Source organism: Passer montanus, unplaced genomic scaffold (assembly GCF_014805655.1).
Source record: "Passer montanus isolate IOZ18808 unplaced genomic scaffold, ASM1480565v1 scaffold8, whole genome shotgun sequence".
Lineage (NCBI taxonomy): Eukaryota > Metazoa > Chordata > Aves > Passeriformes > Passeridae > Passer > Passer montanus.
Window position 1 is genome coordinate 13,543,771 of NW_024373256.1, and position 27,228 is coordinate 13,570,998.

General features: G+C 56.1%; 2 protein-coding genes across 3 annotated transcripts; both read left to right on the forward strand.

Annotated features, from left to right (window-relative positions):
* Window positions 1–1,688: 1,688 nt before the first annotated feature.
* Window positions 1,689–2,529, forward strand: LOC120513223 (hemoglobin subunit alpha-A). Its single transcript, XM_039732413.1, has 3 exons — window positions 1,689–1,847; window positions 1,997–2,201; window positions 2,303–2,529. Exons 1-3 carry the CDS (start codon window positions 1,753–1,755, stop codon window positions 2,429–2,431), a joined length of 429 nt encoding a protein of 142 aa, XP_039588347.1. The 5' UTR covers window positions 1,689–1,752; the 3' UTR covers window positions 2,432–2,529.
* A 7,149-nt stretch (window positions 2,530–9,678) lies between these two features.
* On the forward strand, window positions 9,679–26,422 carry PGAP6 (post-glycosylphosphatidylinositol attachment to proteins 6). 2 transcript variants are annotated; one of them, XM_039732396.1, is made up of 14 exons: window positions 9,679–9,747; window positions 10,842–10,907; window positions 13,685–13,862; window positions 15,341–15,548; window positions 15,626–15,759; window positions 16,119–16,384; window positions 17,555–17,874; window positions 18,566–18,659; window positions 19,238–19,361; window positions 19,947–20,083; window positions 21,930–22,108; window positions 22,902–23,048; window positions 23,430–23,546; window positions 23,978–26,422. In XM_039732396.1, the coding sequence occupies exons 2-14, from the start codon at window positions 10,883–10,885 to the stop codon at window positions 24,272–24,274; spliced, it is 2,226 nt and encodes a 741-aa protein (XP_039588330.1). In that variant the 5' UTR covers window positions 9,679–9,747; window positions 10,842–10,882; the 3' UTR covers window positions 24,275–26,422. The 2 variants fall into 2 exon arrangements, with proteins under 2 accessions (XP_039588330.1, XP_039588331.1); XM_039732397.1 differs by lacking the exons at window positions 19,238–19,361; window positions 19,947–20,083.
* Window positions 26,423–27,228: the final 806 nt, after the last annotated feature.

Genomic DNA, 27,228 nt, shown 5'->3' on the forward strand with positions numbered 1-27,228 from the left:
GAATCAGCGATCACAGGTGGTGGGCTACGAGATACTAAACTAGCCCTGGGTTTGCTCTGTGCTGTGACACCGGAGGGAGGAGATGAGATCCTGCAGGAGAGAGGTGCCTGAGTGCCCAGGTGCGGGCAGCAGGCAGGTGGAGCAGGCAGGGACCCTGCCTGCTCTCAAACAGGCCTGGCAGTCCCTGACCGTGGCAGCCCCTGCTCCTGCAGGTGAGCCCACAGCGCTTGTGCTCCATCCTCAAACACATCCCAGCCCACATCCCAGAGTGCTCGTGTGCATTTACACCCGTTTGGTTTTGTGCCACCAGTTTGAGGGGCTCTGCTGCCTTGGCAGCTCTCCCCACGCACACACATACAGCAGACACTGCCCTGTTGCTGCTGCTGCTGCTGCTTCCCAGAAAATCAGCCCCCCCGGCCCTCCCTCCCCACTCTGTAGTGGTGCCAGACCGAGCTAATCTCCCCCAAACACAAATGATAATATGCACACACATGCAGCAGACACTGCCCTGCTGCTGCTGCTGCTGCTGCTGCTGCTGCTGCTTCCCAGAAAATCAGCCCCCCCGGCCCTCCCTCCCCACTCTGTAGTGGTGCCAGACCGAGCTAATCTCCCCCAAACACAAATGATAAGAACCTCAGCCACGGAGGAAACACGGGTATGAACTGTCACTGCTGCTCTGCGCCACCTGCTGAACCCACTGCGAGCTCTGCAAGCCCCCTCGCCCTCCTGTCTTCCTCACCACCCTCATCCTCCTCGCCCTTGCTACATTCCTCACCTTCATCTCATCATTTGGAGCACACAGGGCTCACCACAGACCACTGTGGTCCCTCGTGTCTTCCCAAAGCGCTTGCAGCAGTGCTGATCCCGTGGCTCTGCCCAGTGTCCTCCCTGCCCAGTGTCCTCCCTGGTCACAAGTCAGGGTCCCCCCGTGCCCCAGAGCAGCAGGGCCAGCACACACAGGGCAGCAGGGGCTGGGCTCAAGGGGCAGGGGCTGGAGAGGACACACACTGTGGGGTACACGGGTGTGGGGTGTGCTGAGGAACGAGAGCAGGGAGTGCGGTGGGGCAGCTGTGCACAGGGACGTGTTGGGTGGCAGAGAGGGCTGTACAGGGACACATGTGGGACGTGTAGGTGGCAGCTGGCAGTGTGTGTAGGGCAGTGTGTGTAGGGGCAGTGTGTGCCCTGGGGCAGCTCGGGGGGTGTGTGCAGGCTGCTGGATGGTCAGTCTGTACCCGCAGGTGCACACGGGGCTCTGTGGGGGCATGGGGCACACACTGCCCCTACACCTGGCCAGAACACATCCAGGCTGTGCCAGGAGCACCCAGCCAGTTCCACCCCATGCCAGGGGACACACACGGGCTCCTGTGCCAGCGCCAGTGCAGACCCTAACAACACCCCGTGCCAGCCCAGGCACCACAGCTAAACCTAAACCACATCCTAGCCCCAAGCCTAACCTAATCCTAACCCTGCTGTTGTGTCAGCCTGTGTCCGCGGGACAGAGACCACGCACCCGCTCTGGAGCAAGCCCCGAGCTTAACCGCGAGGCAGAGCCGCCGTGCCGGTGCCGGTGCGGTGCCGGTGCCGGTGCGGTGCCGGTGCCGGTGCGGTGCCGGTGCCGGTGCGGTGCCGGTGCCGGTGCGGTGCCGGTGCCGGTGCGGTGCCGGTGCCGGTGCGGTGCCGGTGCCGGTGCGGTGCCGCGGCGGCGGCCAGCGGGGACACCCGTGCTGGAGCTACCGACTCGGAGGTGCCACCATGGTGCTGTCCCCCGCCGACAAGTCCAACGTCAAGGGCGTTTTCGCCAAAATCGGCGGCCAGGCCGAGGAATATGGTGCCGACGCCCTGGAGAGGTATCGTGGATGTCCCCGGCGTGGCTCTCTCGCTCCTCTCCAGCCCCGACTCCCTCGCTCCTGCCCCCTCTTCTCCCCATCCGCAGCTGTCTCTGTCCTTTGCCGCCCTGTCCCTGTCTCACCTGTCCCCGATCCCCTCTGTTTTGCAGGATGTTCGCCACCTATCCCCAGACCAAGACCTACTTCCCCCACTTCGACCTAGGAAAGGGCTCTGCTCAGGTCAAGGGTCATGGCAAGAAGGTGGCGGCTGCACTGGTCGAAGCTGTCAACAACATCGATGACCTTGCTGGTGCCCTCTCCAAGCTCAGCGACCTCCACGCCCAGAAACTCCGTGTGGACCCTGTCAACTTCAAAGTGAGTGTCTGGGAAGGGGTGACCAGCCCGGCTTCCCTCCTGCACCTCCTGGCTGCTCCCTTGCCTCGTTCCCTTGCTCACCACATGGTTTTGCCTTTCAGCTGCTGGGCCAGTGCTTCCTGGTGGTGGTGGCCACCCGCAACCCCTCTCTCCTGACCCCCGAGGTGCACGCTTCCCTGGACAAGTTCCTGTGCGCCGTGGGCACCGTGCTGACCGCCAAGTACCGTTAAGACGTGTACTGTGCCAGGGCTGGAGCCAACACCCCACCAGCCCTCCCACAGCGAGCAGTCAAATGTTCTGAAATAAAATCTCTTGCATTTGCGCTGCAGCTCTGGTGTCCTGCTCTGTGTGCTGCCCGCGGGAAGGGAGCGGGAGGGATGTGCTCTGGGGGGCTGAACTGGAGGTCTCCCCCTCAGGTGGGTACATGGAGGAAATGGGCTCTGGTTTTGCTGTTCCTGAGAAGAGGCAGCGTTTGGGGGGTGGTTTCCAGCAGGCAGACACTGCTTTGCTGCCGTGGGGCTCTGGGAGGAAACGGAGCACTTCTAGGCACCAGTGAAGGGGAGAGACTCATGGAAGATCTGGGGCTCCCTGCAGCCCCAGGCTCTCCCACCAGAATTCCACGCTGGGATCACCTCTTGCACCACCAGCCCCGTGCACCCTTGTTCAGGACAGAGCCAGAGGACATCTCCTGAAAATTTTTCAGGAGACACAGGAGTACAGGAGCTCCTGGCACCTGTGACACTCTCCCTGGTAGAGTGGGAATAGCCTGAGGACCTCCCTGTGCCAGGACAGCTTTCCTTGCACACCCAGCACACAGGGCTGTGCAGGGGTGTAGGACTTCTTCTGTCTCCACCAAATGGCCTGTTGCTGGGTGTCACTGTGGAGGGTCCTGGGGAGCTGCAAGGGGAGCAGCTGGGGCTCAGCTCCAGACCCAGCAGTGTGGGGCTGTGTCAGGGCTCGAGAAGGAGCCCAGGAGCTGTGCTGGTGTCTGCACCCCCCAGCCCTTATCGCAGCCCACAGCAGGGTGGCCGTGGTGGGGGCTGATAAAGGAACGTGTGGGCTCTCCTCCAGCTGTGGGCGTGGTGGGAGACTGGGCAACAGATAGTCCCAGGAGGGTACAACCTGCCAGCTGCTGAGTAAGGGCTGGGAGGTCCTCAGTGGGGAGGGGAAGGTTCAAGGGAGCCCCAGGGTGGCTCACAAAGCCGGCCAAGGTTGCCACAGGCTCCTTTGATCCTTGGCACTGGCAAGGATGGACTCTTCCCTAGTGCCATGGCACTGGCAGTGAATGCACAGAGACAGGAGAAACTCCAGTAACTCCAAGGAGAGAAGGAGGTCCTTCAGGGTCTCTTCTGAAGGCCCTCAGGGTCTCTTCTGCAAAGCACCACAGGTGTCATGAGCCCACACACCCACTGTTCCTGGGCACAGTGAGGAAGGGGGGAGAAAGCCAGTCAGGGCATCACTGGCCAATCTCTATCTTTGTGTGGAGCAGGTTCCACCCTTCCAGCCAGGAGCATCACCCAGGCAGAGCTGTAGGCACAACTTCCCGGGGATTTCATGGAGAACCAGGTTATGGTGGGGACTCAGGGCACACAGGTGTGCAAGGAGGTGTGAACTGGTGTGGAAAGCATTGGGAAGAGCCAGCAGCAAATCCAGCATGGACTTGGACTCCTCCAAACCCAGCCACTAAGGGCCCTCCTGGTCCTGAGCGTGGTGGGTACAGGAGGGAAGGTGTAAGAGCAGTGTGGGGACAATGTGTATGTGAGGGGTGAGCGTTGTTCCCAGCTTGCTTTAGCTCCTGACTGCTCCCGAGCCGAGCTGTGACTCAGGACACATCGGGTGGCAGTGGGCAGTGTCCTGCCCCTGCAGCACTCTGCCAGGGCTCTGCCTGGCCGGAGAACGCTGAGCTCGTGTTGTCCCAGCCGTTTGTCCCTGCTGCCACAAGATGGGGACCTCAGGCCGCGGTGCTTTATCGGGGCCAGGCAGAGGGTGCGAGGGCTGGGAGCAGCAGGGCTTCCAGCCAGGGCTGCCAGCCAGCCCCAGACCCCGAGAGCTTTGGGGGCACTGCTGCCAGCCTGGAGGAGGGAGCAGGAGCCCTCCCCATCAGCCCTGTGCCCTGCTGAGAGTTCCCCGAGCCCCCCGTGCCCCTGGCCCAGAGCACAGGGGTCCCTTCACTGGGCATGCCTTGGTGGCCGTGGCTGTGTGCCCCAGGACACAGCCAGCCCCGTGGGACAGACACACTGGCACAGCTTGGCACGCCCTGAGCTGCCATCCCTGCCCAGCTGCCTCGGGACCCACCAGCAGCACAGCAGCCATGCTCTGGAGCAGAGCAAGTCAGATATTTGCCTCAGTGCTGGTTTTGCAGCTGGCTTTGCTGCAGCTCCAGTGCTGAGGAGAGAGTTGGAGGCAACTTCTGCTTTGCCACAGCAGCAGCAGCCTGAAACAGCCCCAGGTGACACAGAGGAGGCAGATTTGGACACAAAGCCCTCTGATCCAGGCCATGGCAGCACTCAGGAAGCTGAATCATGCCAGGCAGCTTCAGCAGAAGAAAGGAGATGAGTATCTCCAGGTCATGCCTGTTTTGATCTCTCCACTTTCTCAGGCCTTTCTCTTCTCTCATTTATTCTTGATGGACAGAGCACCCAGGGTTCAAAGATACCCCCAGAACAGCACAGTGCTCTGTTCTGAGGTGACACCAAGGCAAGTGGCATCTCAGAGATCATTTTTAGTGAAAGAGGAGTTAAACAACATCAGGAAATGAGCTTGATGGTAATGACTTCCCCAATCACAGGGACGGTCACCAGTCTCTTGACTGGCTGCATTGTCCAGATGGGTTGGATTCTAATCTTATTATGTTGGCTAGATAGTCATGTCCCTAGAGAGTGTGTCCTGGAAAGGGACACAGAAACACATACTTCTGGAGGAGGTCAAGCATCCTAGGGGAGTTTAACAGGAATTCTCCACGAATTTTCTATCTTCCCAGTAGCAAGGGGGATCTAGAAAACCAGCAGTGGGAAGATAGGGAATTAATTCCTCACTAGAAGCTGATCTCAGGAGACCAGTTGAGAGATCCTCTTGCTGGAATGAGGAGGGAAAACATCATGTGTTTTAGAGACTGTTCTTGTTTATACATCCCATATTGGAATTCAATATGGCAATAGTGTAACCCATGAGTGGTGCAGCCAATAGCTCTTCTGTTTCTTTGCTGTGTGTTTGGACAGCCACTCTTTCCTAAATGACAGATTTTTCCTGCTTATCCCCCTGATTTGTCTGAATCCTTTTGAATTTTAAGCCAGTGCTTGCAGCCCCTCCGGCTCAGGAACATGTGAGAACTTAATAAGGATGTTCTCCACTTCAAAACAAGTTATTGATGACAGAACAGTAAATAATAATGGTAAACAAAGAACTGGAATCTGTCACGGAAGGAAAACAGACTCATCTGAAAGGATTCATTCTTGGCAATGTCCATGATTATTACTCATCTCTTTCTTTGATTAAAAGTCCCACTGTTTGTTTGGTTTGTTTCCTTTACTTGAACCCAACTGGTTTGCAGTTCCTTGGTTTCCTCTTAGCTAATGCTAAGAGACACAATGGTCTCATTTCTGAGACCCCATCCCACTCCCTCTTTTCCCAGAGATATTGAATGTTTGGAGGTGGCTTCCATCAGTTTTTGAGGCAGAAGTAGATTTTTTTTTCTTAGGCAAGCAGTCTGAAAATAAGGAATGATTGAAATATACTTTAATTCAAACTCTGTGGAATCCTCCCACCTCCTCCACTGGCTGTTTTGCCAGTGGAAAAAGGAAAAGTGGTAGAAGACAGAAAATGAGCATTGATTAGATTTTCACTACAAAGATGGAAATTGAATAGAAATGCAAAATCTTTCTTCCTGCTGGTTGCTCTGTCTTCCTACCACACAGCAACCACCTGGGAGATCTGATTTTGCTTGGAGCTGAGATGGTAGGCAGTGCTCTGCTGGTGACATCAGTGCTTCCTCTCTCCCTGCGTTGTTTTTCTGTATTTCTCAGCAGCAGGAGATGCCATCTGGGGAGGGCCCTGCTTTGGTTGTGTTCCTCCAGCTCCCACACAAGCAGCAATAGCAATTCCAGAGGCTGCTTTCCTGCCTGCTACCTTCAGCATCTGTCTGTTGACCTGCTGCTGCTCATGAATTTGCTCTACCTTTTATAAACCTGCTGATCCTATTTGTTTTCACAACCTCCTGTGGCAGCGAGTTCCAGAAGTTCATTCTCCCACCTGCTCCAAATAAAGTCCTTTTTATCAATTTTAAATCAATCTACCAGGCTGATCAGTGGCTCTAACTCTCATCATGCACCAGGTCCACGTTCCCTTTATGATTTTGTAGGGCTGGCATGTTTTGCTCCCCCTTCTCCAGAGAAAAATCCCAGCCTCCCCAGAACCCCTTTGTATTGCAGCTACCCCATCCCCTTGATCTCGGTTGCCCTGCTCAGGGCTGTAAATCCACAATGTCCTCACATCCTAAGACGTTCTGGTGTGACAGGACAAGGAGTGATGGTTTCAAATTAAGAGGTTTAATTAAGATTAGATGTAAGGTAGAAGTTTTTCACGGTGGAGGTGGTAAAACATTGGCACAGGTTACTCAGAGAGGCTGGGATGCCCCATCCCTGGAAACTTTCAACACCAGGGTTGGATGGGGCTCTGAGCAGCCTGATCTAGTGGGAGCCACCCCTGTCCATGGCAGAGATTATTAACTAGACAACCTTTGAAAGTCCATTCCAACCCAAATTATGCCTTGATTATAGGATTCCATGATCAGAGGCCAGACCTACACAGATGTGGGTGCACCAAGCTGTTACACAACAGGCAGGAGATGCCCTCTTTATTTTGCAAGCCCAAGCCCTTCCTGATGACACCACTGTATTTTTTTTTCCCTTCCACATCAAGGCTACAATTTTGGCAAACCATCAGTGAGGACTCCAGCATCTTTTTCCTGAGCTGTAACAGCCAGTTTAAGTTCAGCCTCCCCTGTTTTAGATCCTATTTCCCTATCCAGGTCACCCTCTTTATCTACACTGAAAGGACTGACCTTCTGTTTTTCCTTTTGTGAGCAGCACTGAGAGCTGCACATAGCAAAGTCCCACAGAGTACATCAAATATCCTTTCAGCAGCCTCCTGCAGTGATGGAGCATCATTTGACTTTTCTGTCTAAAGCTAAAACTGTGCAATTCTAACAGCAGAGTTTTGGTCCCTAATCCTGGGGTGTAGTTCCTCGTTATTCTTCTCCTTCCCCTGTCACAGTGACTTCAAGTCAAGCTGCTGGGTAGACACAATTCAATGAAGATCTAACTGAAAATAGATAAAACAGAGTTTTCCAGTCAGTGACACATTTTTTACTCCTTGCACTAGGATCAGAGATAGGGGAGCAGGCTGTGCCAGCTCTGTGCTCTCCAGAGACCTTTGCACATGGCCAGGAGGATCCCAGCTATGGATTTATGGAAAGCAATACAGCAAAATGTGCATTGCAGCTGCTCATCCAGAAAGCTTTTAGACATCCCTCAATAGCTGAGCAGCTCAGTGCCTTTATTAATAGTAGAAATGTATTTATCAAAATTCATGGGTCAGCACTGTTAAAGCTCCATAAATCCAATTTGCACAGGCCACCATTATTTATTTTTCCAGGCTGTTACCTCAAAGAGGGATACTTCCAGTATATAATCCAGACTTCTCCACAGGCCTGTGTGAAACACTGTAGGAAATACAGTCTCCAGAGCAGGGTCTTCCTCTTTTGTCTGACTTGCTGATGTGAAGGGCTGTGCTCAGGACTCATGGACCAAAGAGCAGGAAGCAGAAGTGGTCAGCCCTGACCACCACAGGGACACCGACACCACTTTCAGAGTGTCACTGAGTCAGACAGAAACCCTGGCCCCAGCACAGCATGGTCCCTGAGGTTTCAGCACAAACACAACCCCTCCTGTGGTTTTCTGAATCCTCTGAGCTCTTGATGCCACACAGGATGAGGCAGAAACCACTGCAGCTGTACCTTCTGCCTGGCTGCAGGTCTTGGTGATCCAGACTGGGCAAGTGGAGGAAGCTTCAGCTTCTCCAGCTCCAGTTTCAGCTCCAGCTCTGCAGCCAAAAGGAGACCCCTCCTGGCCCAAACTCACCCCTTCTGAGGCTGCAAGGCTGCTCAGCCAAAGGGAAAAGGAGCAGCCCAGACAGTCACTAAGCCAATGACAACTTTTGCGTAAACTTTTGTGTTTGGAGCAGCTGTCAGTCTGGAGGTGGCATGTCCTACATGTCCTACAGCATCCATCCACGCAGTTACAGTGAACACTGGAATGCTTCTCTTGGGAACAAGCAACTCCAAGGGACACAAGCTGTGAAAAAAATCACAGTGTAACACACTGTGGATCTGACTCTGCATTGTGTTAGATAAGCTTAATTTACACTCAGATCTTTAAAATTACTTCTTTTTTTCACTTTTAAGAGGAAAATAACTAGAAATGGCATTTCAAGAAAGTAATTCGTAAGAGCTGATTGGAGATGAGCTGTTATCTTTAAAAGTGGAGTTGAAGGCTAAATTAATGTAGAATGGGGACAGAAGGATTTGTTTTCCTCTTAGAAGAAGAGCTCTGGAAATTCAAGGATAGTATCACAAAGGGGAAAATGGAAATGAACAAGCAGTGAACAAATTGAAGCTGGAAATTAGCAGAATAGTCCTTTCCCATCCCTCGAGCTTCATATGCTCAAGCTTCTGGGCTGACTTCAGGGAAGTCTTCTCCTAAATCAGGCGAGGACATTGCCAGCTTTGAGCACACAGCCTGCTCTGACTGGGATTTTGGTGATGTCAGAGCTCCTGGAAAGTGACAGGCACTTCCCCAGGGGATTTCCTTCCCATGCCCCAAGAATTTGTTACAAAGAGTAAGATCTTGTGAGGGCAAGCAGCAAAGATTTTGAATTCCAGAAGCAGAAACTCCATCTCCAGGGAGCTTGTGGTTGACTGGAAACAGGTCTGAAGTCCTCAGCTAAGGAGGACTTGACCAGTAAGGGAGTGGTGGGATTTTTGCCTCAGCAAGGACTCCGAGACTGTCCCCAGGCTGCATTATTTCCGCTGGGGAACACATCAGAGGTATCCCAAGGAAAAAGAAAATCCTTGACTCTCTTGAAATCAGCTGGAAAAATCAGAGAATGACTTGACCGTGCCTATGAAAGCCACATCCCCGTGAGTCCTATGAACACGGCAGATAGTGCGAGCAGAGAAAGCCATCGCGCTTTGCAGGAACGCGCATTAAATCACCCATCACTGAAGGGCTGAGCCTCCCCGGTGATTTCCCGGGGGCACGGTGGGCTGTCCGCTTATGACCGAGGCACGAGCACGTTCGTGATTCCCCTTCCCCGCTCCCCGGTACCACCGCGCACAGCGGCGCGGCGCCCCGCCGGGGCTCTCCCGGTGCCCGGGGCGCTCCGCGGGGCCGGGCGCACCCCGGGGCGGAGCACCCCGCGCCGCGTCTGCTGCTGCTGCTGCTGCAGCTCCTGGCGCTGCCCGCCGGCCGCGCCGACCGCGCCGGCCCCGGTGAGTGCCGCGGGACGGAGAGGGGCGAGCGCGGGGTCTGGGGGGCAGAGCGGCGGGGGGAGGCGGAGGGGGATGCTGAGGGGAGCTGCCCCGGGTGTCGCGGCTGCTGCCGGGTGGAGCTGCGGTGACTTTGGGGTGGCTTCGTGCTTTGCCGGGGGAGTCGGGGGATCCTGAGCATCCCCGGGGAGCAGCGCTTGTGCCGGCCCTGCGGAGCGCCGGCAGGTCAGGCCACTCGCGGGGGGCTCTGCTGTGTTTCCAGCGGTTGTTCTCCTTGGGTTTGCCTGTTTTCAGCTTACTTTACTCCCAGTGCGTGCGGACGGACGGATGGGAGCGGGGCTTTTGGGTCTGGGGTCCCGCGGGATTGTGCCCCCCCTCCGGAGCTGCTCTGGGCTGGAGAGGTTTGGGGAGGTGAAGCTGTTCACCCATCTCTCTCTCTCAGAGATGGGCTCGTTCTGGCCGTGGTTGTCCTGTTGATGCTGCTTATCGCTTCCTCCCAGCCCGCGGAGCGTGAGGCTCCGGGAGCCGCGGGGGACATGGCCCCGTGCCCCGGGCCCACCCTGCGCTGGCATCCTGCTCGCTGGGTTCCCAGCCCTGGAGAGCTCCCCTGCCTCAGGTGTGGTGCTGGGTTTGTCCCGGCGCCGTCCCGCCGGCTGTGGGAATGCCTCTGTAGGGAATAGCTCCGTCGGGTTGTGGCTGGGCGCTGGCAAAGATCCCCAGGGGAGCGAGGGGTCCCTGCAACGTTTGCAGGTGGATTTTAGACCCGGGATACAGGAACGGGATTTCTGTTACACTCTAAGTGGGAAAACATCCTGCAACATAGCCCAGTCTTTTCTCGAGTCAGGCTCATCAACTCTGTAGCTTTAGACAGTGTCTGCTTTGAAATGAGGGCTTCATCCCTTTGATGGGGCGCCCTGTGAAACCCGCAGTCAAGGTATTATGTCCTCTAACTGCTATGAGATCATCTTTGGACAAACAAACCCAAGCTGTAGCAGGTGACTCTTTACTCTGAAATTGAAATAATGTGTCTCCTCTGTGCATCAGGGATTCTACCGCGTTCTGTTCCTTGCCTTAAAACACTTCTGGTTTTTGCACAGCACCTTTGAAACCCGCTTATGTGAGCTCTATATGGAAGAGGATGGAAAACAGCATCCACGGGACAGGTCTCTTGCTCAGTTTAAAGCTCGTTTCACATCATGGAACAGTCAAGTGGGACTTTCCAGGTGTTGCCATGCTGGTGTCGAGCAGACTGAATAGATGGGGATGGACACAAACAGAGCACAGCACATGCCAGAGAGCTCTCTCTTGATGCAAACGGGCTGCCAGAGCACACATTTGGCTGCAGTGACCTGTCTTTCAGGCTTTTCTGTGCTGATGTCCCGCTTATCTGTGGTATTTCCTTGTCACCCTGGGTGGAGGAAGTCACATACCAGGCTGCTGGTGCAGCTCTGGGTGCCCAGCACAGCCTGTGAGCAGGGGCTCAGCCCTTGTCACCACAAGAAGCTGTTTGTCAGTGGACTTTGCCCACAGCCCCAGCTGGTGCTTACCTGGTGACAGGCAGTGTGTGGGCAGGGCAGGTCTGCCTGCTCTGACCTGGTAATGCTCTTGAGCTCGCTCCACTTAATTGACCAGTCTTTAATAAAGAGCACTGCTGATTGCCAGAGTTTTTAATTTTGCAGTTGGCCTGCCCTGTCCTCCCCCAAACCCACCCCAAGGGAGCTTTGGCTTGGTGAGGACGTGCAGGATGGGTGGTGGCCATGGCTGACAGCTGGTGGGCTTGGGGCAGGCTGTAGGTTGTCTGATGGGACCTGTCGCATGGAGAAGGACCAGGGCTCTCCCAGCTCTCATCACGCTTTGTGTCCCTGCCTGCCCTCCTCCTGTGCCCAAATGTCCCTATGGGCTGCCAGAAACGAGCGTGCCAAGTGTGTGTGGAGTGTGCTGGGGGTGCAGACACCGGTGATGAAAGCCTGCTCCTTTCCATAGCCCCGGTGTGGGAAATGTCCCTGGGCTTGCAGGGATCTCAGCCAGCTCCTGTCCGCGGTGCCCACGCGCTGCGCTGGCGTTTCACTCTGGTTTGAAAAGCCCCTTTTGTGCTCTCTGCTCCTTGCTGGCTGGAGAGCAGTGTGACCCCGGCGTGGGGACTGCAGTGGGACAGCTCTGTGGCCTCTTGGCTGTCCTGCTCAAGGCTCACTTTCCCCTCTGGCCTTTCCTGACTGCACAGAGGTGCTGCCAGCTCTGCTCCCTGGGCTGGCCCCTGCGGCAAGGTCAGAGCCACTCTCTTCCTCCCGGAGCAAATCCTCCAGCTGCCTTGTGTGGCTGGTATTTCTCGCTTTCCTGTTTCCTCCTTTCCCTGCTGGGCTCGCAGGATGCCCGCAGGCTCTGCCTTGGTAAGTTGCCAGGGAGTCAAAGCCGTGATTACCGTTCCTGTCTCCTTGCCCTGCCGTGGGTGCAGGCTGGCCAGCGTCCTCCTTTGGGGCATGGATCCTAGCTCCTGCTAGGATTAGATTCCTCCCGGCAGGAACTGCATCCCAAGGATCTGCTCCTGCCTAAGGATTGTTTTCCTCTTTCTTTGCTGTCTTTCTTATACACAGTTGGGTCCTCTGTGTTTGCAGCACGGCCCTGGGCAGCTTTGAGGAATGGCCAAGTTAACTCACCCTCACTGCTACTCTATGATAGAAATGAGGAATCTGCCTCTGAAAGGTGCCACAGTTTCTCCCCACTCTGGGGATTCCAGAGTAGGAAGGAAGCACTCCACAGACACATGAAAACATAACCTTCTACCCTCCTGCTGAGTGTTACAAACTTTGGTTTCGGGTGGCCTTGACTCCGCTGTCTCTGTGCAGTTTATCCCTTTCTCAGCTGGTGTGATGCTTCTTTTCCAGCCCTGAGCTGCAGTCTGGCTGGTTTGGGTAATGTATATTTTGCTGGGGGTGATCTGTAGCTGTGTAGCTGGGCAGAGGGATGGAGGATCTAGTTCATCCTGATGGCACTTTGGCTGAGTAGCTGTTGTCCTCTTGCACACTCTTTCAGCCTACCCTGGGGCTGTTCTCATTGTCCCAGCAGTCTTTCTTCCAGCTAGGAAAATTGCTAGGCTTGAGAAGGTATGTCTGAAAGAGTTACATTTGCAGCACATGAATTTGCATAGTGTTGTGTGTCACGGGAAGGCAGTACCCATGTCCTGAGCTGGGTAAATGGATAACCACAGAATGGTTTGGGTTGGAAGGGACCTTTACAGGTCATCTCGTGGGCAGGGACACCTTCCACCAGACCAGGTTGCTCTGAGCTCCATCCGCCTGGCCTTGGACACTTCCAGGGATGGGGCAGCCACAGCTTCTCAGGACAATCTGTGCCTCCTCACCCTCACAGGGAAGAATTTCCTCCTAATATCCAATCCAATCTAAATCTCCTTTCATTTAAATCACCCCCCATCACTTTCACTCTCTGCCCATGTAAAACATCAGCCCATGTGCTCAGCAGGAGACAAGGGCACAGCTCCTGCCTCTTGGCACCAGAAGCTGCTGCTGGGGCAGAGGGCACCCCTGTGCTGCCTGCACCCCTCTGCTCTGTGCTGTGCCCAGGGCTCCCTGCTGCCTATTCCATCACCTTTCCTTCTGCCATCAACCTTTCCTCCTGATCTTTTCCTCCTCCTTGGTGTCTCTGGTGGTCTCTTATCTTCAGGGCACGTTTCTCAGAGTGAAGTTTGGGCATCTGTTAGTGCTCTCTGGTTCAGGGTGATGGTTTTGTAGTAGGCATGTGGGTGGTTCTGGCTGGAGGTGCATGGATCACCACTTATCTAATGGGACTGGAATGAGAAATCAGGGACACAGAGTGCACTGTTCCAAGAAACATTAAGCCTCCTGTGTGCTTCTGTGGGTGGATAAAGCCCTGCAGCCTGCCCCCAGCAGCTCCCCCACCAACTGCTGTGCTCTCTCCCTTCCAGACTCCCTGTATGTCTCCGAGTACTTCTCCCAGAGTGCACAGAAGCTCTCCTTCTACAGCTGGTATGGGAACGCCAAGCTCTTCCACTTCCACGTGCCCGAGGACACCGTGCTGCTCCGCTGGCTGCTGCAGGCGTCCCGGGGGAAAGGCCCCGAGTGCACCAGCATGGAGATCACTGTGTATGTATGTCCCCATGCCAGGCTTGTCCTGTGGGCTTCTTGTCCCCTGTCCTGGTCACTCGTGGCTGGGGCTGGCTGGTTGTGGAGGCTGGGCAGTTCCTCAGCTGCAGGAGCTGTAGTTTCTCCATGCAGCAGCAGTGAGTCTGTGTTTAAACCTGTGGGAGTGTTTTGTGTTCGTGTTTCCAGCGGATCTGGGGCTGCCTGTCAGGTGTGGTTTCCAAGAGACCCCTTAGGACTCTGGAGAGAGCTTCACACTGAGGCAGGTGTGCTGCTCAGAGCTGTTCCTGGCCTGGCAGGACCTGCACATGCTGCCAAGCGATGTGGCAGGACTACACAGGGACTGGAGCAGACCCAGACTGGCTGGAGATGGGCAAACTGCCCAGTGCAGCAGAACTGAGGAGATTTGGGGTCACTTTGTGAGGGGCATGGCTGAGCGTGGAGCAGAGATAGGAGAGGAATGTGGTGTCATGTGGACACAGGAGCATGAGAAGATTGCAAACTCAATGTCAGTGAGAGGAATGCTGCTTTTAAAGCAGTACTTGACTTGTTGAAGGATTTGAGGTCCAAAACTTGCCAGATTTTGAGCTTTATCTTTGGAGGACACCAAGCTTCCTCAGCAGGTTGTGCCCATGGAGTCACATGGGTCTCTGGCACCCCTCCCACAGAGATTTGGGAGTGATCTCTGCTTGGCTTGTGCCTCCTTGGTCTGTCCTGGGGATACTGGCACTCTTTTTGCCCCTGAGCAGCCTGCCACAGATGATCTGCCTGCTTTCTGCTTCACAGAAAGGTTTCCAGTAGTTTGGGGACGTGAGGGACAAGGCAGCAGCTAAACAATAATCTAAGAAATGATGGCTAACCCAGATAAGCTCCAAGGAGTAATAACATATCACCTGTCATGTCTGCTTGCTAGACCTGTTGCAGTGCAGTCCAAAAGCAATCAAATTAAATGCCAAATTGACTGGGTAAATATCTCCCACGTTCCTCAGCTCTGTGTGTTTCTGCTGCTTCAAATGCTGGGCTTATCTAGAAAGCAGAAGTGCTGCTGTACTGAAGTCTGTAATAGGGGCCTTTCTTGGAAAGTCTTTTCAGTCTTTCTGTTTGCCTTCCTTAAAAGAGGAAATGGGAAGATGCAGATCTTAGCTAGAAAATTAAAGTTCTTTGTGGACGATTTTCCCTATATGGGGAATTTGTGATGGTTATAAAGCAGTAGTCTGTGGGTGGGGCTTAGCCTTAGCAAGTGTTGGAAATTTGCTCCCAGGCTTAATGGAACCATGTAAATCTTTATAAGCTGCCAAGTTAAACCAATCTCTAAATCCCGGATAACCTGAGAGCAGCCAGTCCTCACCAGATGAAAATGATGACTCCACTTGAAAATGTGGGGTTTTCCAGCCTACTCCCTTCCCAGTCCCAGGCCAGTTTGTATCCCAGCGTCTGTACCTCCCCGGGTTTGCTCTCACCGTGGTTTCTCTCTCTCTCAGGCACTTTCGGCACGGAGCCCCTCCCGTCATTAACCCTTTGGGCACTCGCTTCCCTGCCAACGCCACCGTCCGTCCCTCCTACAACATCAGCATCACCCTGAGCAGCGCTGTGCAGAACACCACCTTCGTGAACGTCAGCACCCCCGCTGCTGGGGACTGGTTCATCGCTGCCCACCTGCCCCAGGCTGCGGGCAGGATCGAGGTCAAGGTGAGGGGCCTGCCCAGCCCCTGCCCCGCGTGCCTCATCACAACCACTGCTGACCCCTGTGCTCTCCCCCCCTGCAGGGCTTCTCCACTCCATGCCCCTATATGTTCCAGGCAGATATGTTTGTGCTCAGACTCACTGATATGCCTGTCCTGGAGCCTGGTGTCCCCATGCCACACACCGTTGTCTCGCCTGCTAAGCCACTGCATGTCAAGTGAGTGGGAGCAGAGGGTGGGCAGCTGAGGGTGTGGCAGGGTGGGATTTCCCACACGAGCTGCTATGGGGAAGCCAGTGTTGTTCCCTCGTGGGGCTGGAGCTGGGGGGTCTGTGAGCCTGCTGCTGAGCTCCCTGCAGCAGTGGTAGGGTCTGCACGGGGAGCACACCAGCACCCTTCTCCGACTCTTCCCGGTGGTCACAGATTCAACTGCAGGAATTTTAGTTCTTCCAGATATTTGCCTTGGGAAGGATTTTCACAGCACCAACCAGGGCAGTCTAGCTCTTGTCACAAAGCCCTGGGGACCCGGCTTGTGTTGAGAGTCCAAGCTCTGCAAGCTGCTGCTCCCTCCCCTGCAGGGTCTTCGTTCCCAAGCACGCCGCAGGGATGCGGTTCCAGCTGAGCAGCTGCGTCACCAGCGAGCAGAGAGCCTGCACTGTGAGGGTGCTGCTGGGCTCCATCACCCTGCCCCAGTCCTTCCAGAGGAGCCTCACCTGCACGGGGAGCATCAACTGCAGCCTGGCCCTGGAGTCGCCGCCCTGGGAGAAGTGGCTGCAGATCATGGTGGAGAGTCTCGGCACTGCCAATGCCAGCGTGTCTGTGGAGATGCTGGCTTCTTTCACAGGTGGGATTCCATGTTCTTTAGCCATAAGAGAAGGACCAGAGGGACCTCTGTGTGTGCTGTGTCCCCCTTGGGTCTTTGGGTGCCTGGCTGTGGTGGCCTGTGCTCCCCATCGTGCTGGTTGCCTCCTTTAGACACCATAGTTTTTCCTTTGGGGACAAAATTGAAAACTCCAGTGTTCACCACAGAGAGGCTTTTGCTAGAGCTGCCTGTTTGGAAACACCTGAAAAGCTCAGTGTTATTTTTCTGAAGGTTGTTTGGGAAGCAGTGGCTGGCTTAAAATTTGGTGGGAGAAATAGTTTTCTTTGGTACACCAGACTAAGGCTGGGTTGACTACAAACTGGCCAAGAGCAGGCTACAGGCAGGAAACCACCACACAGAGGTTTACTTGGGAAATGTCTGGAGTTGTTGTAAGGGGATGTCACCACTTCCAGTGACACCATGTGGCTCAGGTGGTCACAAGGTCCTTGTGGCTGTGATAGGCACACTTGCACCTATTACATGGCCATAATCCCTGTTGGACTGCTGGAAGCTCACCAAGTAGGTACATTGTTGAAGTTTTCTTCTGCTGGGAGTTCTGCCACCTCCTCTTTTAAACAGAGCCTCGTCCTGTGTGCTGGAAGACCTGGCACTGGCAGCAGAGGTGTTATTAGAGGGTAGCCCTGGAGTCTCTGGGAGCAATGGACAGTCTCCAGCAGGGGGACTCCAAGTGTCCCGTTCAGCTCCATCTGCCACAGTGTGCCAGCTCTGCTGGGCTGGCTTCTCCCTCCTGCTCAGCTTTGTTTGCTCACACATGGGGAGTTGGGAGAGACTTGTGCAGCCTGTGGCTGTGGGACAGCTGAGTGCTGAGCTCTGCTGGTGGTGAGTGAGCACTCCCTGGGCACTTGGATGGTGTTGTGTTATTCCTTCTTCTGTTCCCCCTTCCCTGCAGCTCCAGGGTGCTCCCACCCACTGTATCACTGCCTGGTACACCCCCTGTACCACTGCCAGCACTGTCCCAGCTTGTGGGTGCTGCTCCTGCAAAGATGGCACCTCATGGACAGTTCATGCAGGGCAGGAACCACCTGAAACCCCCCAGTTTGTGCTGCCCCTTGGATCCCTGGATCTGCTGGGGCCCTGCCTGGGTGAGGTGCTAGACCTGGCTGTGCTGACTCCTCTCCCTTTTGGCTCTAGTTTGCAGACCAGGAAGCACCAGTTCCTTCCTTAACTTCATCAGCCTAAACCAGAGCCAGGCTGCTGCCAGACCAGGAGCAGCAGGCAGCTCTGCTCCAGCCTCAGGAGAGGCTCCAGGCAACACGTCGGGCCAGCACAGCTCCTGCCTGCAGAGCCAGCCCGTGGTGAGGGAGGACCTGGACGTGGTGTCCGTGCGCTACCGGCTCCTGAACGGCCCCAGCGTGCCCGTGAGCTCCCTGGCCCCCAGCCTGCTCCTGCTCAACCTCAACACGGGCATGGACAGCGGGGGAGCCCTCGTGGTCAGTCTGCTGCTCAACAAGGTGAGCAGGCTGATTGTGTCCCCTTGTCCCCTTGGCAGGGCTTGTCCCTGCTCCTGCGTGCTCTGGAGGTTGTAGGCACCAGGGGGACTGTTTCTCTTTTTGTTGTTACAAAATACTCCGAGCCTTTTTTAGCTGCTTCCAGCGTGTCCCACCTGCCAGCTCCAATTCAAATGGCACAGCCTGCAGCGTGTGGCAGCAGTGACGCAGAGGAGACAGAATGGAAAGCAGCTGCAGTGCCATCTTCTCCGTGGGAGCCTGGCACCTTGCCACCAGGAGAGGAGGCTGAGCAGGGGAACCCAGGGATGTTCCTGTCCAAGTCACTGATTCCCAGGCTCCTTCAGTGACACCCCACCACCACCACCACCAAAATCAGGGATTCCATTAAACTTCTTGAGGGCTGGCTCAGGGCTCAGCCCTGATGTCCTGCAGACTCTGACTTGTGTCTCCCCAGTGCTGGTGCTGAAATCATGAGTGGGTGTCCCAGTTTTGGAGCAGGGTCCCCCACGAGGGTCTCTTGCCCCTCAGCCATGACACAACACAGTGGTAACACAAGGTCCAGTGAAACAGAAACCTTCTGAATTGACGGGTGACTTGACCTGAAGGATTTATTGTCCCTGGGCACTGAGGAAAGGGATGTGCAGGGGGATGGCATCGGGGCACTCTAACGTGGGGCACTGCTCTGTTTGCACAGACGTCTGTGAGCCTGGCCAATGCCACCGTGGCAGCCTGTGTGAGTGCTGCTTCTCCAGTGCTGTCCCTCAACGCCACACGGAACTGCAGCACAGGTAGGGGAGATGCTGCCACTGCCACCAGCTGAGCTGTGTCATCCAAGGGCTCTGCTTTCAAACCTGGCAAGCTGTTTACTGACTCAGGACTCCATGGTGTGTCCCAAAGAATCCAATGTTTGCACAAACCCTTGTGAGGTTTTTGTGCTGGCACGTTCCCAGGGTGCTGGGGTGCAGGTGGTGGTCTGGCACCACGAGATAGCCTCCACCAAAGGAAGGTCTGGTTACCAGCTGGGGCTCTTCCAGCCTTGTTGGCAGGAGGTTTGGGAATGGTGAAGGTACTGCTGGTGTGCAAAGCAGTTAAGCTGTGCACTGGAGGACCAGTCAAGACAACAGGCTGTTCCAGGTGCCCTGTGCTGCCCAGATATGTACCAGGAGCTGAGATGACAGTAAAAATTGAGATCTCAAGAAAAAGGGTCTTGAGAACAGCGGTCCTCTCCATGCCCTTGGTGCCTCCTGAGCGTGGGAGCAAGGAGCCACAGGAGGCAGCTGATTCCTGTGTGGTCAGTCTCAGCCTGGGATTGCTGTGGGCTCTTCTCCTCAAGCCCTGGCACATCACAGCACCCTCCTTTTTGCAGCTTTCTCCCAGGGCTACCCTCTGAGTGTGAGCACGTCCTCTGCAGAAGCCATGCTGATTGTCCTGTACCCACAGACTGATGACTGGTTCCTGTCCCTGCAGCTCCTCTGCCCCAGGGGACAGGGGTGAGTCTGGATGTCACCTTGCTACCTCCCACTGCCCTTGTGTGAGCAAACCTGACCCCTGTCCTCCTGTGCGGGCTGTGGGCTCCTCTCACCTGTGGCAGTTGCACTGTGGCTGCAGAGGGACAGGGAGGTGGCTGGCCCTGCTCACTTGCTCCCTTGTGCAGCTTGTTTGATGCTGAGCTGGCACAGCTCACGTCGACTGCAGATGGCAGAACCTGCCTAGGTGAGCTTCCCCTTCCCCAGGTGGATTCAGAGGTGATAAATTGGGAAATAATTGCTGCTGTTACCCTTCTGGGAGGTCTCTAAGGTGCAGAATTCCTGCAGTTTGCTTTCCTGTGTAAGGAACCAAGTGCATGATGCAAAACAGCAGTGGTGACACTGGTCCTGAGGACAGTCATGGGCACTGGGGTCTGCCAAGGGGGTCTGGGGAGAGCTGACACCCACCTGGACGTCACTTGGCAGCCCAAGTGGCGAGGGAGCAGGCTCTGCTCCGGGCAGATCCCGAAATGCCAGGCAGCTTGCAGGCAGGAGCAGTCGGGGGGCTGTCCCAGGGCGGTGGCAGCAGGGGCCGTGCTGTCGTTGCAGGGAGTGCGGCGGGGCCGAAGGCAGAGTGACGGTGTTCGCGTACCTCACGCCCTGCTTCAACGACTGCGGGCCCTACGGGCAGTGCAGCCTCCTGCGCAGGCACGGCTACCTCTATGCTGGCTGCAGCTGCAAGGCTGGTGAGTGCCTCGTCCTGGGAGGCTTTGCCATCCTCCCCCGGGGGACAGCATGGTTTGGGGTGGTGGTGCTGGAGTGGGGGAGCCTGGGGTTTGCTGTGGGTGGCAGTGTCAGTACCTGGGGAAGCACCCAGGGGTGATGGGGAATTGGGATGAGGACAGCTTGGAGCCCCCCAGGGTTTGGAGCAGTGCTGCTGAGCATCTCCAGAAAGGTAAGTGCCTGAAAATGCCTGTGTCAGAACCTGTGCCTGTCAGGGTTTGCTGTGTAGGCTCCTGGTAGGAGATGTGATGAGCTGGGCTGCAGTCCCTGTGTCTCCTGCCAAGAGCCTTAGACTCAGAGGTGCCCCTGGAGGAGGAATATCTGTGTCAGCTCCTAATTATCTTAATGGCCTGGGAAGTCTGTGGTGTAGGGAAGATGAGCTCTGCTGTGCTTGGGTGGGTCTGTGCACCTGTTCTCAGCAGAAGGACAAGGCAAAATGTGGTTCCCTGCTGCTCTGGGCCTGAGCCAGCACCTCCCTGCTGCAGTGCTGCTGATGGCTGAGGAGTGAGATGGAGAGCAGCATCCCGATTTCCCCGAGGGCTGCCAGGTTCTGGGAAGCACAGAGCACCTTCAGGGAACTGGAGAATCAGGCTGAGGACAGCTTTCTGCTGAATCACTCCCAGCAAAGTGCCCCATCTGCATATTGGTGACCCAGAAATAAACCAGAGAGAGTAGGTTCCCTGGGCTCTGCCTGGCAGGGAGCCACCTCACGGGGCAGAGCTGCTGCTGTGGGTTCCAGTCACTCTGGAATGGGATGGATGCTACTGTTAACTCTGCTTCTTGACCATGGAGTACCCCAGCTGCTCTTTGGGCTGCCCTCTTTTCTTCAAAAGGAGGGCATGGGCATCCAAATCTTTAATTAAAATAATTTAAATAATTTTAAAAAGAAGAGGCAGATTTGTTTTCGTAGAGATTGCCTCAGTTCAATCCTTGGTATCCAGTCAGGGGGTGAGAGTTGTGTTTTGTGTCAGACACTGTCCTTTAGGAAATTTTCACTCCCAGGCTCCTGTGTGGCCCTGGATGTCACCATGGGCTGTGGCAGTGGGTTTGTTCAGCCAGTGGAAGAGGAGCTGGAGTGGGACCAGTCACTTCCTGCTGCCCGGAGGTTACAGGGCCCCTGGAGCCAGCTATGCAGGGTGAGCACAGGGAAAGGGCAAGAGGCCACAGACATTGGCTGCTGCAAGGAAATTGTCACTCAAATTGAAGAAGACACATTTTCTCCCCCTTCAGAACTGTTTGTTTTTGCACAGGTTCCAGGTCTCCATCCTTGGAGATCTTCAAAAGTCAGTTGGGGAAGGTCCAGAGCAGCCTGACCTGGTTTTTGGTCTGTCCTGCTGTGACAGCTGGTGAGAGAGGAGCCCAGTGGCTTCCTCAGTGCTGAGGATCATTCTCAGGAATCTCCTGATTCCTGAGATCTGCAGGGATCTTGCACCCAACTTACAGCACCACGTGAAGCACCTGAACCTTGAGTGCTTGATGTTCCACCAGCAAGTACCATGTGTGCTGAGTTACAGCAGGGATGGACAGTACCAGTCTGGATGTAGGATGGCCTCTGCTACACAGGGACAACCTGGGCAATGTCCTCAGGGCAGCCATGGGGCTCTGCTGGGCTTCCCCAGCTTCCCACAGCAGAGTGTGTGATGAGTAATGAGACACCTGAGAGCAGGAGCGTGAGAGGCTGATGGACAAGAGGCTCAGGGACAGTCTGGGGGTGGGATTGCTCCTTCTCAGGCACCCTAGACTCCTGCTGGTTGCTGTGGGAGGACAAGGCAGGGCCTTTGAGATCCACAGAAGCCTCTCTGTCCGCAGGCTGGGGTGGCTGGAGCTGCACAGATGACACCAAGGCCCAGACCGTGGGCACACAGAACTTGGCCACGCTGCTGCTCACCCTGAGCAACCTCATGTTCCTGCCTGCCATTGCAGTCGCTGTCTATCGTTTCTACCTGGTGGAGGCCTCTGTCTACACCTACACCATGTTCTTCTCCACGGTAGGGACTGCCTTGTGTCCCCTGACACCTCCCCCTGAGCTCTGGGAATGCTGGACCAGGATGAAGTCCTTGGTGGAGCAGCCCATCCTGGAGCTCCTGGGATCATTGCACAAGCACCTCCATGGGCACACTGTAGTATCCAAGGATGTTGAGGGGTTGGAATGGACCTTAAAAATCACCTTGTGATTTTTAAGTTCCATGAACAGGGATACCCCCACTAGACCTGGTTGCCCATGGCCTTATCCAACCTGGCATTGAACACTTCCACGGCTAGGGCATCAACAGCCTCCCTGGGGAATCTGTTTCAGTGTCTCACCATTCTCAGAGTAAAAAATTTCTCCCTAATATCTAACCTAAATTTCCCCTCTTTCAATTTGTACCCATTAGTCCTTCTCTCACCACTTCAGTTCCTGAGAAGAATCCCTCTCCAGCTTCCCTGTAGCCCCTTTCAGATGCTGTGAGTTCACCATGCAACCTTCTTTTGTCCAGGCTGAACAGCCCCAACTTTCTCAGCCTGTCTTCACAGAGCAGGTGCTTCAGTCCCCTTATCAGCTGCATGTCCCTCCTCTGGGCCTGCCCCAGCTCTGTGTCCTGCCCTTTCAGAGTTGCTGGGACAGTGCAGTGTGCCTGCTCTCCCCTGCTTTCCATAATGCCACAGCGGTTTGGTGGAGCTTCCTGGAGCCACTGCAGCAGGGATCCTGCCTGTGGGCTGAGCCTTCTGCTGCCTCCCCTTCCCAGAGAGCCGTGTGGTGCTGCTGGCTCTGTGCTGACCTTTGCTTTGTCCCCGGTGCAGTTCTACCACGCGTGCGACCAGCCGGGCGTGGCCGTGATGTGCATCATGGACTACGACACGCTGCAATACTGCGACTTCCTGGGCTCCGTGGTGTCCATCTGGGTCACCATCCTGTGCATGGCCCGCCTCAAGAAGATCCTGAAATACGTGAGTGTCAGCTGTCCCCACGTGGCCCAGCCAGCCAAGCCATGAGTGGCCACGCTGGGCCCTCTCACCGCTGTACTTTAGTGACACAGCTGGGTGACAAAGCCTGTTTGTCACTCAGTGCCACCCTGGCTTGTTTTGTCCCAGCAGTTTGGCTTGTGAGCCTGCTTGCTTGTAGGGGCTGGGCCTGAAAATTTCCCCTGAGATTTGGGGTAAAGGTTTGTGGCTTCTGTGGCTTCTCCTTCTTGAAGGTGTTTTTCCTGACTCTTGTGTGGATGCAAAGCTGGGAAGCCAGGAGAAGAGGTTCTCCTTGCCTCTGGCATGTCTGGCTGTGCTCTCTCAGCAGATGAGCTCCTGCCAGTAGTGGTGGTGTCTCTTTTCCAGGTCCTTTTTGTCTTGGGGACCCTGTTAATTGCCATGTCCCTGCAGCTGGACCGCAGAGGGGTGTGGAACATGATGGGTCCCTGCCTCTTTGCCCTGCTCATCATGGTTACAGCGTGGGTAAGTGAGGGCAGCCAGGCAGGACCTGCTGCCCTTTGCTCCCCATGGGAATGGTGGTGGTAGAGCTGACCCAAGGCTCCAGCCCGTCCAGAGGCATGGCTTGAAACCCTGAAACACCCAGGTGGAGGGAGCAGGGCAAGGGATTCACCTTCCAGCCCTGCAGTAGCTGAAAAACTCCTGGTTCTGGGTCTCAGACCTGGAGCTGCAGTGCTGTGGCTTGGCCCTGGGCAGGAGCTGTAGCATCTGTGCTGGGCTCTGGTGCCACAGCTCTTGGGGGGTTTTGCAGAGCAGAGATGGGCCCAAACAACGCGGGGCTGAATCCCTCAGGGACAGCAAGCACCCTGGGAGGCTGGCAGAGGCTCTGGGGTCTGTTTCCCCCCTGCCCCAGCCTCTGCTGGGCTGCTGAAGCCCCGTGTGCTCTGACCCCCCAGGTTCACCACGGAGCAAAGCGCAGGCACTGCTACCCCTCCTCGTGGAAGCGCTGGGTTTTCTACCTCCTCCCAGGGATCACCTTGGCTTTCATTGCCATCTCAGTGTACGCCTTCATGGAAACCAATGAGAACTACTACTACACCCACAGCATCTGGCACGTGCTGGTGGCTTGCAGCGTCGCTTTCCTGCTCCCTCCTCGGGACAAGCATAAGAAGCCCTGGGCCTGGTCCCAGAAGCTCACGTGTCGCTATCAGATCTGCCAGAACGACCGTGAGGAGCTCTATGCTGTCACCTGACCCGTCCTGGCTGCAGGGGTGCAGGGATGGGGAGGCTGCTCCTGCCCGCGGTGCCCCTCACACGTCGGCAGCCCCCTCACGTGCTCGTCCCCTGGGCAGGAGGGCGCAGCGTGGGCTGGGTTTGAAGGTGAAGATGGTCTGGGCTGGTCTTGTGGAGGCAAGTTTGAGGCCACCTCTGCTTTTCTGCTGGGGTGGGGCAGGCTCCTCGTGGTTCCAGATCAAGGAATAGCTTGTCCCCCACCTCCCCATAGCCCTGGGGGAAATCTCCAACCCTCTTCCCCCGCTGCTGCATCCATGAGGCTTGGGCTTAGCCCACACTGAGCTGGAGCCAAGGCTTTGGCTGCTGGGCTCTTCTCTGCACCCCGTCCTGGCAGAGGATGTGGGACAGGGAGCTCCCCTGCCATCCTGCAGTCTGCACTTGAACCCAAGAGAGGAGCACGTTTCTTCTGCTCTGGGGAGCAAATGCTGCCGAGTGCCCTTGGTGCTGATGGGGAGGGAGGGAGCTGATCCCAGCATGTGCTGGGCCCTTGGCTGCCATCTCCTTGGGGGTCTGGAGCCTCTCTCCCTCTGAAACAGGTGCTGCTGCTCTTACCTGGTCCTGATTCTGTGGGAGAAGAATGAGGCTGGGACTTGGGCCCTGGATTCAGGATCAGACCGGGCAGGAATGTGAAAAACCCCACGTGGGGACACGCAGGAGCCAGCAGCAGCACATGAAACCCACAGCAGTGCAGGGTTCAGTCTGAGTTTAACTTCAGCTCTGGAAGGAGCCAGGCTGATGGTGTTCAGGGATTCACTGTTTCCCCCTTTTGGGGGTGTGGCACGGGCAGGGCTCTCTCTGGGGCGGCACAGGGGGTTCGGGGCGGTGCCTGAGCTGCTCCTGCTGCCTGCTGTGCCTCGGAGCCTGGATGTGCTGCAGGCTCCTGAGGCCTCAGCAGTCCCAGCCCAGCCAGGAGCAGCACCAGGGGCTCCCCGGGTGGCCAGGGCTCCTTTGCAGCGTGTCTCACCTTAGCCTTACTCCAGGGCACGCAGACAGCAAGGGCAGAACTTGGCAACCAGGGAAGTTGTCTTTGCCCATCCTTCTTCTACAGATAAGGGCTCAACTCCATCCTTCCAGCTGTGTCTGCCTGGTGTGTGCTGCTGGGAGCCCCTCCTCAGGTGGCTTTGGGGAGGAAAGAGCTTTTCATGAAGGATTTGCCTCCTTGGGGTTCTTCCTCTGCTTTGAAGAGCACCCAGCTCAGCTGTGCACTTTATCCCTCTGCTCCCCCTCCTCTGCAAAGTCCCTTTTTAAGCAGGCTCAGGACAAGTGAGGGACACTTGTCCACACCCAGCAGTGTCATCCCCCCCACCCGTGTCCCCTGCCTTTCCTTGTGCTGCTGCCATCCAGGGCAGCACGGTGGGAAGGGGGACACGGGGCCCTCAGGGCTTCCTCCAACTTTTACCACTTTTAGGCACTTTTTTTGTCCCCTGTCTCGGTTTGCACAGCGGTGCTGAGGCCCCAGCACCGTGGCAGGGGAGCACTGCTCCTTCACAGCCGTGCCGTCCATGCCGGGCCACCAGTGGGACCCAGGGGCCACCAGACTGCTCTGGGTGCTGCCAGTGGGACCTGGCTGCCACCAGTGGGACCTGACTGCTGCCAGTGTGACTTGGGTGCCACTGGTGTCACCTGGGTACTGCCAAGGTGACCGGAGTGCTTCCAGTGTGACCCAGGTGCTGTTGGTGTGACTCAGGTGCTGCCGGTGTGGCCCGGGTGCCACCAGTGTGTGACTTGACTGCTGCCAATGTGACCTGGGTGCCACCAGGGTGGCCCAGGTGCCCCCAGTGTTGACCTGGGTGCTGCTAGTGTGGCCCGGGTGCCACCAGTGTGGCCCGGGTGCCACCAGTGTGACCTGATGCCACTGATATGGCCAGGCATTGCTGGTTATCATAGAAAGCAATAATTCCTTTCCCTTCAGGGATTTCCATGCTGGAAGCAGGAGAAGCTTTGGGGCAAGAAATCCCGCTGACATGATTGTTTATTTTATGTTTGATCGTTCATTTTTGCTTTGCCCCCTCCCTGCTGACCCGGCCTTGGTGCCTGCAGCAGGGAGGGTTAATTATTTTGGGTAAAATCTGAGCAGATTCCTGTGTCTGGGGAAAAAAAAAAAAAAAAGTTAATTATTTTGGGTAAAATCTGAGCAAATTCCTGTGTCTGGGGAAAAAAAAAAGAAGAAGAAAAGGTTATTTTTTTCTTTGCTGTTACTACCTGTGATTATTTTATACGGTAAATTTTAAAGCTTACGGTTTTATAATTTAATAAAGGTGACGGTATTTGCGGGCAGACGCCTGGTGGCTGCAGTCACTCAAGCACAGGGCTGGAAGGGGCCTCGTCTCCATCTCCATCTCCATCTCCATGTCCATCATCTCCATCTCCTCTCACCTCCTCTCCCCTCATGGCCCCGTGCCCAGGCGGGGCCAGCTGCGGCCTCAGGGCCGTGTGCGGGTGGGATTTGGGATGGCCCAGAGAGGGAGAGCCCAGCTCTGCTCCCTCGTGTGTCCTTCCTCACAGGATAAGGGGATATCCTGAGTGGGGAGGGACCCCCGGGATCATAGGGATCATCCAGGGCCCTGCACAGACCCCCAGCAACCCCACTGTGCCTGGCATGGTCCCAGAACTCCTGGAGCTCTGGCAGCCTCGGGCTGTGCCCAGCACCCTCTGGGGGAAGAACCTTTCCCGAAATCCAGCTTGGCCCAGCTCCAGCCGTGCCCCCGAGCCCATTGGGATGGAATTCCAGCTGTTCCGTGCCCGTTCCGCTCCGCTCCGCCCTACAACACCCTCAGGGCCGGCCGGGAACGAAACGCGGGCGCGGCGCGGCCCCTCCCGGCCGCCGTCGCGCTCCGTCCGCGCCGGCCAATGAGCGGCGGGCGCGGCGCCGGTCTCCCGGCCCCATTCCCGTTCCCGGCCCCATTCCCGTTCC

What these genes read in the sequence shown, in the direction of transcription:
- PGAP6 (XM_039732396.1), top strand. Translation starts at nt 10,883, where the DNA reads ATGGAAAACAGCATCCACGGGACAG. An exon ending in CGGGCAGGATCGAGGTCAAG is followed by an intron (nt 15,549 to 15,625) that starts GTGAGGGGCCTG and finishes CCCCCCCTGCAG; the next exon opens with GGCTTCTCCACTCCATGCCC. An exon ending in TCAAGAAGATCCTGAAATAC is followed by an intron (nt 23,049 to 23,429) that starts GTGAGTGTCAGC and finishes TCTCTTTTCCAG; the next exon opens with GTCCTTTTTGTCTTGGGGAC.
- LOC120513223 (XM_039732413.1), top strand. Translation starts at nt 1,753, where the DNA reads ATGGTGCTGTCCCCCGCCGACAAGTCCAACGTCAAGGGCGTTTTCGCC. An exon ending in GGTGCCGACGCCCTGGAGAG is followed by an intron (nt 1,848 to 1,996) that starts GTATCGTGGATG and finishes TCTGTTTTGCAG; the next exon opens with GATGTTCGCCACCTATCCCC. An exon ending in TGGACCCTGTCAACTTCAAA is followed by an intron (nt 2,202 to 2,302) that starts GTGAGTGTCTGG and finishes TTTGCCTTTCAG; the next exon opens with CTGCTGGGCCAGTGCTTCCT.